General features: G+C 46.8%; 1 protein-coding gene across 1 annotated transcript in view; it reads left to right on the top strand.

Moving 5' to 3' along the window:
• Positions 1 to 13,382, top strand: part of gse1b (Gse1 coiled-coil protein b) — a 445,489-nt gene that overhangs the window by 401,085 nt on the left and 31,022 nt on the right. The window contains exon 4 of the mRNA XM_042321104.1: positions 3,261 to 3,469. Within this exon, the coding sequence (XP_042177038.1) occupies positions 3,261 to 3,469 (209 nt within the window). The remainder of the gene's footprint in view (positions 1 to 3,260; positions 3,470 to 13,382) is intronic.

Raw genomic sequence — 13,382 nt, 5'->3', positions numbered from 1 at the left:
ATGTGTTTATAAAGCCCTTTTGACATCAGCAGATGTGGCTCGGGAAAACTCTCTAGAAAGGCAGGAATCTATGAAGAAACCTGGAGAGGAACCAGGGGTGGCCAATCCTCTTCTGGCTGTGGCGGGAGGAGATTCTAAGAGTACATGGCCATTAAGGCCAGATCATTCTTCAAGATGTTCAAACGTTCATAGTTGACCAGCAGGGTCAAATAATAATCAATTCTGAATTCGGACCCGGATGGGGTCTCAGTTATTCGGGTACAGGTGGATCCGTGAAGACCTCTAGCTCAGAGACTACGCAACTTTTCAGTAGATTCTCTAGCTGAGAACAGCTACTGTGTGGTTCAGCTCTGTCTAGTAAGATGTCATGTAACAAGGCTGTATAGTAATAATGACTGTGGTTCAGCTGTCTAGTAAGATGTCATGTAACAAGGCTGTATAGTAATAATGACTGTGGTTCAGCTGTCTAGTAACATGTCATGTAACAAGGCTGTATAGTAATAATGACTGTGGTTCAGCTGTCTAGTAAGATGTCATGTAACAAGGCTGTATAGTAATAATGACTGTGGTTCAGCTGTCTAGTAACATGTCATGTAACAAGGCTGTATAGTAATAATGACTGTGGTTCAGCTGTCTAGTAACATGTCATGTAACAAGGCTGTATAGTAATAATGACTGTGGTTCAGCTGTCTAGTAACATGTCATGTAACAAGGCTGTATAGTAATAATGACTGTGGTTCAGCTGTCTAGTAACATGTCATGTAACAAGGCTGTATAGTAATAATGACTGTGGTTCAGCTCTGTCTAGTAACATGTCATGTAACAAGGCTGTATAGTAATAATGACTGTGGTTCAGCTGTCTAGTAACATGTCATGTAACAAGGCTGTATAGTAATAATGACTGTGGTTCAGCTGTCTAGTAACATGTCATGTAACAAGGCTGTATAGTAATAATGACTGTAGTTCAGCTCTGTCTAGTAACATGTCATGTAACAAGGCTGTATAGTAATAATGACTGTGTGGTTCAGCTGTCTAGTAACATGTCATGTAACAAGGCTGTATAGTAATAATGACTGTGGTTCAGCTGTCTAGTAACATGTCATGTAACAAGGCTGTATAGTAATAATGACTGTGTGGTTCAGCTGTCTAGTAACATGTCATGTAACAAGGCTGTATAATAATAATGACTGTGTGTTTCAGCTGTCTAGTAACATGTCATGTAACAAGGCTGTATAGTAATAATGACTGTGTGGTTCAGCTGTCTAGTAACATGTCATGTAACAAGGCTGTATAGTAATAATGACTGTGTGTTTCAGCTCTGTCTAAGTAACATTTCATGTAACAAGGCTGTATAGTAATAATGACTGTGTGGTTCAGCTGTCTAGTAACATTTCATGTAACAAGGCTGTATAGTAATAATGACTGTGTGGTTCAGCTGTCTAGTAACATGTCATGTAACAAGGCTGTATAATAATAATGACTGTGTGTTTCAGCTGTCTAGTAACATGTCATGTAACAAGGCTGTATAGTAATAATGACTGTGTGGTTCAGCTGTCTAGTAACATGTCATGTAACAAGGCTGTATAGTAATAATGACTGTGTGGTTCAGCTGTCTAGTAACATTTCATGTAACAAGGCTGTATAGTAATAATGACTGTGTGGTTCAGCTGTCTAGTAACATTTCATGTAACAAGGCTGTATAGTAATAATGACTGTGTGGTTCAGCTGTCTAGTAAGATGTCATGTAACAAGGCTGTATAGTAATAATGACTGTGGTTCAGCTGTCTAGTAACATGTCATGTAACAAGGCTGTATAGTAATAATGACTGTGGTTCAGCTGTCTAGTAACATGTCATGTAACAAGGCTGTATAGTAATAATGACTGTGGTTCAGCTCTGTCTAGTAACATGTCATGTAACAAGGCTGTATAGTAATAATGACTGTGTGGTTCAGCTGTCTAGTAACATGTCATGTAACAAGGCTGTATAGTAATAATGACTGTGGTTCAGCTGTCTAGTAACATGTCATGTAACAAGGCTGTATAGTAATAATGACTGTGTGGTTCAGCTGTCTAGTAACATGTCATGTAACAAGGCTGTATAGTAATAATGACTGTGTGGTTCAGCTGTCTAGTAACATGTCATGTAACAAGGCTGTATAGTAATAATGACTGTGTGGTTCAGCTGTCTAGTAACATGTCATGTAACAAGGCTGTATAATAATAATGACTGTGTGGTTCAGCTGTCTAGTAACATTTCATGTAACAAGGCTGTATAGTAATAATGACTGTGGTTCAGCTCTGTCTAGTAACATGTCATGTAACAAGGCTGTATAGTAATAATGACTGTGTGGTTCAGCTCTGTCTAGTAACATGTCATGTAACAAGGCTGTATAGTAATAATGACTGTGGTTCAGCTCTGTCTAGTAACATGTCATGTAACAAGGCTGTATAGTAATAATGACTGTGGTTCAGCTGTCTAGTAACATGTCATGTAACAAGGCTGTATAGTAATAATGACTGTGTGGTTCAGCTCTGTCTAGTAACATGTCATGTAACAAGGCTGTATAGTAATAATGACTGTGGTTCAGCTGTCTAGTAACATGTCATGTAACAAGGCTGTATAGTAATAATGACTGTGTGGTTCAGCTGTCTAGTAACATGTCATGTAACAAGGCTGTATAGTAATAATGACTATGTGGTTCAGCTGTCTAGTAACATGTCATGTAACAAGGCTGTATAGTAATAATGACTGTGTGTTTCAGCTCTGTCTAGTAACATGTCATGTAACAAGGCTGTATAATAATAATGACTGTGTGTTTCAGCTGTCTAGTAACATGTCATGTAACAAGGCTGTATAGTAATAATGACTGTGTGGTTCAGCTGTCTAGTAACATGTCATGTAACAAGGCTGTATAGTAATAATGACTGTGTGTTTCAGCTCTGTCTAGTAACATTTCATGTAACAAGGCTGTATAGTAATAATGACTGTGTGGTTCAGCTGTCTAGTAACATGTCATGTAACAAGGCTGTAGAGTAATAATGACTGTGTGGTTCAGCTGTCTAGTAACATTTCATGTAACAAGGCTGTATAGTAATAATGACTGTGTGGTTCAGCTGTCTAGTAACATGTCATGTAACAAGGCTGTATAGTAATAATGGCTGTGTGTTTCAGCTCTGTCTAGTAACATGTCATGTAACAAGGCTGTATAGTAATAATGCTACTGTTAATAATGTCATGTCCTCTCTTCTCTCTTCATAGCTGGCTCGTCCATCAGTAGTGAGTCGTCTCCGGTCTCGTCCCCAGCCACCAACCACAGTTCTCCGGTGAGCACACCCAAGAGAGGCCCCCTGGGCCCAGGGCCTGTCCTGGTGCCACCTGGGGGCCACAGTGTGCCAAGCACCCCGCCCGTCGTCACCATTGCCCCCACCAAGACCAGCAACGGCCTCTGGAGGAGCGAGGCACGCCAGGTAAGACTAGACACAAACAGAGACAGACAATCACACACAGAGACAGACAAACATGCACAGAGACAGACAAACATGCACAGAGACAGACAAACATACACAGAGACAGACAAACACACTGTATGTACTTGCTCTGGCTGTCTCCCCTCCTCTCTCTGTCATCTTTCTCTTTTCACATCTTGATGCCTGTTGCATCTTTTGTGTTTTCAACCACTCTATATTTTCATCCATCTTTCAGCCCAGTCAAAGCAATGTTTCAACCTCTGTCCCTGGAGAGAGATCTAGTACAAAGAGGCTGCCTACACACACACACACACACACACGCCCACACACGCCCACACACACACACACACACACACACACACACACAAGCTCTCGAGGGATTAGCGGACTTCTAGGCTGGCCTGTAACCCATGGCGTGGCAGAATGTATGTGACATATGTACATGTGACATAGCTGGCGATTCTGCGAATGCCTCCTCCCCCTCCTCTCACCCCCTTCACCCTCCTCCCCCTCTTCTCACCCTCCTCTCTCTGTGTGTTAAACAATGCCAGCTGCCACCAGGCCACCGAGGTGACAATCTTAACGGCAGCCAACATCTGTGCCCCCTCGAGCCCCCCGCCGGTCCTATTTTATAAACACCGACCACAGACCTATCCTCAGCCCTAGCTTTATAACCACAGCTCCAGCCTCATTCTAACCCCCAGTCCCAGCCCAGTCCAAGCCTTGTTCTAACCCTCAGTCCCAGCCCAGTCCAAGCCTTGTTCTAACCCCCAGTCCCATGCCAGTCCAAGCCTTGTTCTAACCCCCAGTCCCATGCCAGTCCAAGCCTTGTTCTAACCCTCAGTCCCATGCCAGTCCAAGCCTTGTGCTAACCCCCAGTCCCATGCCAGTCCAAGCCTTGTTCTAACCCCCAGTCCCATGCCATTCCAAGCCTTGTTCTAACCCCCAGTCCCATGCCAGTCCAAGCCTTGTTCTAACCCCCAGTCCCATGCCAGTCCAAGCCTTGTTCTAACCCTCAGTCCCACGCCAGTCCAAGCCTTGTTCTAACCCCCAGTCCCAGCCCAGTCCAAGCCTTGTTCTAAACCCCATGTCCTAGCCCAGTCCCAAGCCTTGCCTCCCACCCCTCCAACCCCTCAGGGCCTCAGCAGTCAAGTGTGTCCCCTGCCCATCTGCCCCCCTTCCCCTCATGCTGAATGTGTGTGTATGTGTGTGTGTATATGTGTGTGTAGCTGCTAGCTTTGATAAGGAGTGGATTATGGATTATGGCTTCCCTCTAAACCCTCTTACCGCAGCTCTGGGTCTAATGGTGGAGGGCAGAGGAGCAGCACAGCACTCCTCAACACTCCCTATGCAAAACACGCCTCAACACTCCCTATGCAACACTCCAAATCAAATTTTTATTTTATTTGTCACATACACATGGTTAGCAGATGTTAATGCGAGTGTAGCGAAATGCTTGTGCTTCTAGTTCCGACAATGCAGTAATAACGAGCAAGTAATCTAACTAACAATTCCAAAAAAAAACTACTGTCTTATACACAGTGTAAGGGGATAAAGAATATGTACATAAGGATATATGAATGAGTGATGGTACAGAGCAGCATAGGCAAGATACAGTAGATGATATCGAGTACAGTATATACATATGAGATAAGTATGTAAACCAAGTGGCATAGTTAAAGTGGCTAGTGATACATGTATTACATAAGGATGCAGTCGATGATATAGAGTACAGTATCAACGTATGCATATGAGATGAACAATGTAGGGTAAGTAACATTATATAAGGTAGCATTGTTTAAAGTGGCTAGTGATATATTTACATAATTTCCCATCAATTCCCATGATTAAAGTGGCTGGAGTAGAGTCAGTGTCATTGACAGTGTGTTGGCAGTAGCCACTCAATGTTAGTGGTGGCTGTTTAACAGTCTGATGGCCTTGAGATAGAAGCTGTTTTTCAGTCTCTCGGTCCCAGCTTTGATGCACCTGTACTGACCTCGCCTTCTGGATGACAGCGGGGTGAACAGGCAGTGGCTCGGGTGGTTGATGTCCTTGATGATCTTTATGGCCTTCCTGTAGCATCGGGTGGTGTAGGTGTCCTGGAGGGCAGGTAGTTTGCCCCCGGTGATGCGTTGTGCAGACCTCACTACCCTCTGGAGAGCCTTACGGTTGAGGGCGGTGCAGTTGCCATACCAGGCGGTGATACAGCCCGCCAGGATGCTCTCGATTGTGCATCTGTAGAAGTTTGTGAGTGCTTTTGGTGACAAGCCGAATTTCTTCAGCCTCCTGAGGTTGAAGAGGCGCTGCTGCGCCTTCCTCACGATGCTGTCTGTGTGAGTGGACCAATTCAGTTTGTCTGTGATGTGTATGCCGAGGAACTTAAAACTTGCTACCCTCTCCACTACTGTTCCATCGATGTGGATGGGGGTGTTCCCTCTGCTGTTTCCTGAAGTCCACAATCATCTCCTTAGTTTTGTTGACGTTGAGTGTGAGGTTATTTTCCTGACACCACACTCCGAGGGCCCTCACCTCCTCCCTGTAGGCCGTCTCGTCGTTGTTGGTAATCAAGCCTACCACTGTTGTGTCGTCCGCAAACTTGATGATTGAGTTGGAGGCGTGCATGGCCACGCAGTCGTGGGTGAACAGGGAGTACAGGAGGGGGCTCAGAACGCACCCTTGTGGGGCCCCAGTGTTGAGGATCAGCGGGGAGGAGATGTTGTTGCCTACCCTCACCACCTGGGGGCGGCCCGTCAGGAAGTCCAGTACCCAGTTGCACAGGGCGGGGTCGAGACCCAGGGTCTCGAGCTTGATGACGAGCTTGGAGGGTACTATGGTGTTGAATGCCGAGCTGTAGTCGATGAACAGCATTCTCACATAGGTATTCCTCTTGTCCAGATGGGTTAGGGCAGTGTGCAGTGTGGTTGAGATTGCATCGTCTGTGGACCTATTTGGGCGGTAAGCAAATTGGAGTGGGTCAAGGGTGTCAGGTAGGGTGGAGGTGATATGGTCCTTGACTAGTCTCTCAAAGCACTTCATGATGACGGATGTGAGTGCTACGGGGCGGTAGTCGTTTAGCTCAGTTACCTTAGCTTTCTTGGGAACAGGAACAATGGTGGCCCTCTTGAAGCATGTGGGAACAGCAGACTGGTATAGGGATTGGTTGAATATGTCCGTAAACACACCGGCCAGCTGGTCTGCGCATGCTCTGAGGGCGCGGCTGGGGATGCCGTCTGGGCCTGCAGCCTTGCGAGGGTTAACACGTTTAAATGTCTTACTCACTTCGGCTGCAGTGAAGGAGAGACCGCATGATTCCGTTGCAGGCCGTGTCAGTGGCACTGTATTGTCCTCAAAGCGGGCAAAAAGTTATTTAGTCTGCCTGGGAGCAAGACATCCTGGTCCGAGACTGGGCTGGGTTTCTTCCTGTAGTCCGTGATTGACTGTAGACCCTGCCACATACCTCTTGTGTCTGAGCCGTTGAATTGAGATTCTACTTTGTCTCTGTACTGGCGCTTAGCTTGTTTGATAGCCTTGCGGAGGGAATAGCTGCACTGTTTGTATTCAGTCATGTTACCAGACACCTTGCCCTGATTAAAAGCAGTGGTTCGTGCCTTCAGTTTCACACGAATGCTGCCATCAATCCACGGTTTCTGGTTAGGGAATGTTTTAATCGTTGCTATGGGAACGACATCTTCAACGCACGTTCTAATGAACTCGCACACCGTATCAGCGTATTCGTCAATGTTGTTGTCTGACGCAATACGAAACATCTCCCAGTCCACGTGATGGAAGCAGTCTTGGAGTGTGGAGTCAGCTTGGTCGGACCAGCGTTGGACAGACCTCAGCGTGGGAGCTTCTTGTTTTAGTTTCTGTCTGTAGGCAGGGATCAACAAAATGGAGTCGTGGTCAGCTTTTCCGAAAGGGGGCGGGGCAGGGCCTTATATGCGTCGCGGAAGTTAGAGTAACAATGATCCAGGGTCTTTCCACCCCTGGTTGCGCAATCAATATGCTGATAAAATTTAGGGAGTCTTGTTTTCAGATTAGCCTTGTTAAAATCCCCAGCTACAATGAATGCAGCCTCCGGATAAATCGTTTCCAGTTTGCAGAGAGTTAAATAAAGTTCGTTCAGAGCCATCGATGTGTCTGCTTGGGGGATATATACGGCTGTGATTATAACCGAAGAGAATTCTCTTGGTAGATAATGCGGTCTACATTTGATTGTGAGGAATTCTAAATCAGGTGAACAGAAGGATTTGAGTTCCTGTATGTTTCCTTCATCACACCATGTCACGTTGGCCATAAGGCATACGCCCCCGCCCGTCTTCTTACCAGAGAGATGTTTGTTTCTGTCGGCGCGATGCGTGGAGAAACCCGCTGGCTGCACGTGTTGCACTATGCAACACTCCTCAACACTCCTAAAACACTCCCTATGAAACACTCCTCAACACTCCCTATGCAACACTCCTCAACACTCCCTATGCAACACGCCTCAACACTCCTCAACACTCCTTATGCAACACTCCTCAACACTCCCTATGCAACACGCCTCAACACTCCTCAACACTCCCTATGCAACACTCCTCAACACTCCCTATGCAACACGCCTCAACACTCCTCAACACTCCTTATGCAACACTCCTCAACACTCCTAAAACACTCCCTGTGCAACACTCCTCAACACTCCTAAAACACTCCCTATGCAACACTCCTCAACACTCCCTATGCAACACTCCTAAAACACTCCCTATGCAACACTCCTCCACACTCCCTATGCAACACTCCTCAACACTCCTCAACACTCCCTATGCAACACTCCTCGGCACTCCTCAACACTCCTCAACACTCCCTATGCAACACTCCTCAACACTCCTCAACACTCCCTATGCAACACTCCTCAACACATCTCAACACTCCTCAACACTCCCTATGACACACTCCTCAACAATTCTCAACACTCCCCAACACTCCCTATGCAACACTACTAAAACACTCCCTATGCAACACTCCTCAACACTTCTCAACACTCCTTAACACTCCCTATGCAACACTCCTCAACACTTTTTAACACTCCTCAACACTCCCTATGCAACACTCCTCAACACTTCTCAACACTCCCTATGCAACACTCCTCAACACTCCCTATACAACACTCCTCAACACTTCTCAACACTCCTTAACACTCCCTATGCAACACTCATCAACACTCCTCAACACTTCTCAACACTCCCTATGCAACACTCCTCAACACTTCTCAACACTCCCTATGCAACACTCCTCAACACTTCTCAACACTCCCTATACAACACTCCTCAACACTCCTCAACACTTCTCAACACTCCCTATACAACACTCCTCAACAATCCTCAACACTCCCTCTTCAACACTCCTCAACACTCCCTCTTCAACACTCCTCAACACTCCCTATACAACACTCCTCAACACTCCTCAACACTCCTCAACACTCCCTCTTCAACACTCCTCAACACTTCTCAACACTCCCTATGCGACACTCCTCAACACTCAACCTCCCTATACAACACTCCTCAACAATCCTCAACACTCAACCCTATACAACACTCCTCAACACTCCCTATGCAGCACTCCTCAACACTCCCTCTTCAACACTCCTCAACACTTCTCAACACTCCCTATGCAACACTCCTCAACACTCCCTATACAACACTCATCAACACTCCTCAACACTTCTCAACACTCCCTATACAACACACTCCTCAACACTTCTCAACACTCCCTATACAACACTCCTCAACACTCCTCAACACTTCTCAACACTCCCTATACAACACTCCTCAACACTCCTCAACAATCCCTATGCGACACTCCTCAACACTCCTCAACACTTCTCAACACTCCCTATACAACATTCCTCAACAATCCTCAACACTCCCTATGCGACACTCCTCAACACTCCCTATGCAGCACTCCTCAACACTCCCTCTTCAACACTCCTCAACACTTCTCAACACTCAACACTTCTCAACACACCTCAACAGTCCCTATGCAACACTTCTCAACACTCCCTATGCAACACTCCTCAACACTTCTCAACACTCCCTATACAACACTCCTCAACACTCCTCAACAATCCTCAACACTCCCTATGCGACACTCCTCAGCACTCCTCAACACTCCCTCTTCAACACTCCTCAACACTTCTCAACACTTCTCAACACACCTCAACAGTCCCTATGCAACACTTCTCAACACTTCTCAACACTCCTCAACACTCCCTATGCAACACTCAACACTTCTCAACACTCCCTATATAACACTCCTCAACACTTCTCAACACTCCTCAACACACCTCATGCAACACTCCTCAACACTTCTCAACACTCCTCAACACTCCCTATGCAACACTTCTCAACACTCCCTATCAACACTCCTCAACACTTCTCATGCAACACTCCTCAACACTTCTCAACAATCCTCAACACTCCCTATGCAACACTTCTCAACACTCCCTATACAACACTCCTCAACACTTCTCATGCAACACTCCTCAACACTTCTCAACAATCCTCAACACTCCCTATGCGACACTCCTCAACACTCCCTCTTCAACACTCCTCAACACTTCTCAACACTCAACACTTCTCAACACACCTCAACAGTCCCTATGCAACACTTCTCAACACTCCCTATACAACACTTCTCAACACTCTTCAACACTTCTCAACACTCCCTATGCGACACTCCTCAACACTTCTCAACATTCCTCAACAATCCCTATACAACACTCCTCAACACTTCTCAACACTCCCTATGCAACACTCCTCAACATTCCTCAACACTTCTAAACACTCCGCAGCAACACTCTCACAACACTCTACAGATGTTGAATGTCTCCCTGGAGACTGAGGAAGTGAGAAGGATGGAGGAGAGAGAGTGAGGGGTGATGGGGTTCAGAGATGGGGGTCAGCTCGCCCCTCTGTGTGGGAGCGTCCCAGCCAATTGTCCCCATGCCATCTCGGCCCTATGATCTTGCCCTGGGGTGGCAGGAGAGGGAGAAGTGATGTCATCCTGTCACAACCCTGTCATCACCTTCATTGCCTTAGAAAGAGAGAGGGGTGAGCAGAGAGAGAGAGAAAGGGATAGTGATAGGCAGAGAGGGGCACAGACCTTCTGCTCCCACACACACTGACACACACACTCATATACATTTTCTCCTTCACAGAGTCACATTCACCCTGTTAATCTTTGGGGTGAAGTGGCTCCAGCTAGCTCTTGAGATGCACTCTGTTCCAGTGTATGTGTGTGTTTGCAGGGTCATTCTGGGAGAGAGAAGGTTGTGTTGTGGGGTTTCCGGTGCCTCTGACAGCTTGAGGCCACCCAGCTGAAGGAGGGGGGCGAGCGGAAGTCTAGTGGGTGAGAGGTGGGCGGGGGTAAGAGGGGTGAGACAGGAGGGGGGCTAGCATCAGACTGTCTCCCTGTTTACTCTATACCGCTCAACACATGAAACCCTGCCATCACAGAGACCCACAATGCACAGGGTCAAGCACACACTCTCACTCTCTCACTCACTCACACTTTCTCTCTCAAAAAACATCCCTCAGTATTGCAGACAAAGGAAGCTCTGTCGGCCTTCTGTTTTTATCCCTAATCACCAGCGAGGGAGGGGGGTTGGGGAGACTCACTCAAGCCAACATTTTAGTAAGATTTGAACATCCCTAACACCCACAGCTCTGCCCCTGCCCCCGCCTCTCCTCTTCCCCTTCTCCCCATATTCTCTCTTAGTGCTGTCTATTCAATTAGTTCCTAGCCCGGGCTGTGCTGTGCTGTGAACTGACCTCAGGCCCCCAGCTTGCATAAGTCTGCAGGAATGAGGGCCGAGGTTAGAGACACACAGAGAGAGTCAGGGCTAGAACCACTCAGACACTAGCAGGGCCTGGATTAGAGGCCTGGGTTAGAGGTCTGGGTTAGAGATTTGGGTTATGGTTGATGATATTACTAGTTTATGTAGCGTGTCCTGCGTTGCATATAATCGATGTGGTGCCTGTTAATTTCTCATTGAATCACAGCCTACTTCGACAAACGGGTGATGATTTAACAAGCACTGTTGTTGCACCAATGTACCTAACCATAAACATAAATGCCTTTCTTTAAAATCAATACACAAGTATATATTTTTAAAATGCATATTTAGTTCATATTGCCTGCTAACATGAATTTCTTATAATTAGGGAAATTGGGTCACTTCTCTTGCGTTCTGTGAAGGCCGTTCATTGAAAATTAGAATGTGTTCTTAACTGACTTGCCTAGTTAAATAACGTTGTCACGTTCTGACCTTAGTGGGTTGTCTATGTTAGTTTTTCTATGATTTGCTATTTCTGTGTTTGGCCTGGTATGGTTCTCAATCAGAGGCAGCTGTCTATCGTTGTCCCTGATTGAGAACCATATTTAGGTAGCCTGTTTTCTATTGTGTTTTGTGGGTGATTATTTTCTGTTTTCTGTTGCGTGTCTGCACCAGCCACGACTGTTTTTGGTCGTTTCTCTTCGTTATTTTGTTATTTCCATATTCATCCTAATAAATATGGACACATACCACGCTGCACCTTGGTCCTCCTCTTCTCCTTCATACGACGACCGTGACAAAAGTTGTAAAAAAATAAAAAAAGAATCTGCCAAATCGGTGTCCAAAAATACCGATTTCCGATTGTTATGAAAACTTGAAATCGGCCCTAATTAATCTGCCATTCCGATTAATCGGTCGACCTCTAGTGTGTATGTGCATCAGTGTGTGTCACGATCATTGGTTGAATTAATGGACCAAGACGCAGCATGCTAGAGTTCCACATGTTTATTTGATGAAACTCACAGAAAACAATAAAGCGCCAAAACAAAACGTGAAGCCAATGTAGTGCTGCTCGCAGGCAACTAGACATAGACAAGATCCCACAATAACCCAGTGGGAAAAGGCTGCCTAAATATGATACCCAATCAGAGACAACGATAGACAGCTGCCTCTGATTGGGAACCATACCAGGCCAACATAGATATATAATAACCTAGATAACCCACCCTATTCACACCCCGACCTAACCAAAATAGAGAATAAAAAGGATCTCTAAGGTCAGGGCGTGACAGTGTGTGATGATCTGTGTGAGTGTGTGTGATGTTTCCTTTTTGTGCTGCTGTGTTTTTGCATCCCTGTGTGTGTTTGTGTGTGTGTGTATTATCCTTGTGTGTGTGTGTGTGTGTGTGTGTGTGTGTATTATCCTTGGTGTGTGTGTGTGTGTGTGTGTGTGTGTGTATTATCCTTGTGTGTGTGTGTGTGTGTGTGTGTGTGTGTTGCCTCTCAGTGTGTGTTAGGAGGGTTGATTAGTGCCTCCCTGGCTTAGATATGAGACTTGGGCAGAGTGAGATGGGAGGCGAGGGCAGGGTGAGAGGGGAGGCGAGGGTGAGAAGGGAGGAGAGGGTGAGAGGGGAGGGTGAGATGGGTGGCGAGGGCAGGGTGAGAGGGGAGGCGAGGGGAGGGGAGGGTGAGAGGGGAGGCGAGGGGAGGGTGAGAGGCGGGGAGGGTGAGAGCAGGGTGAGAGGGGAGGGGAGGGTGAGAGGGGAGGGGAGGCGAGGAGAGGGTGAGAGGGGAGGGGAGGCGAGGCGAGGGGAGGGTGATAGGGGAGGGAGGGGGAGGGTGAGAGGGGAGGGTGAGAGGGGAGGCGAGGGGAGGGTGAGAGGGGGGGAGGGCAGGGGAGGGGAGGGTGAGAGGGGAGGGGAGGGTGTGCTGCGTTGGTATTTTGCTTCAATGACTGCAGGAGTCTGTTCCCACTGCTGCCTGTATAATTGCTTTTTAATTGCCAATTTAGATTCATGGCTCCATCAGAAAGGCGTAAATGAGCGCCCTCCCATACGCGGGGTCTCCCACCCCTCACCAGGGGGCTGCCAGGGCCCAGGC

This window comes from Oncorhynchus tshawytscha, linkage group LG04 (genome assembly GCF_018296145.1).
Source record: "Oncorhynchus tshawytscha isolate Ot180627B linkage group LG04, Otsh_v2.0, whole genome shotgun sequence".
NCBI classification, from domain to species: Eukaryota; Metazoa; Chordata; class Actinopteri; order Salmoniformes; family Salmonidae; genus Oncorhynchus; species Oncorhynchus tshawytscha.
This window is presented reverse-complemented; position numbering and strand designations above follow the sequence as displayed.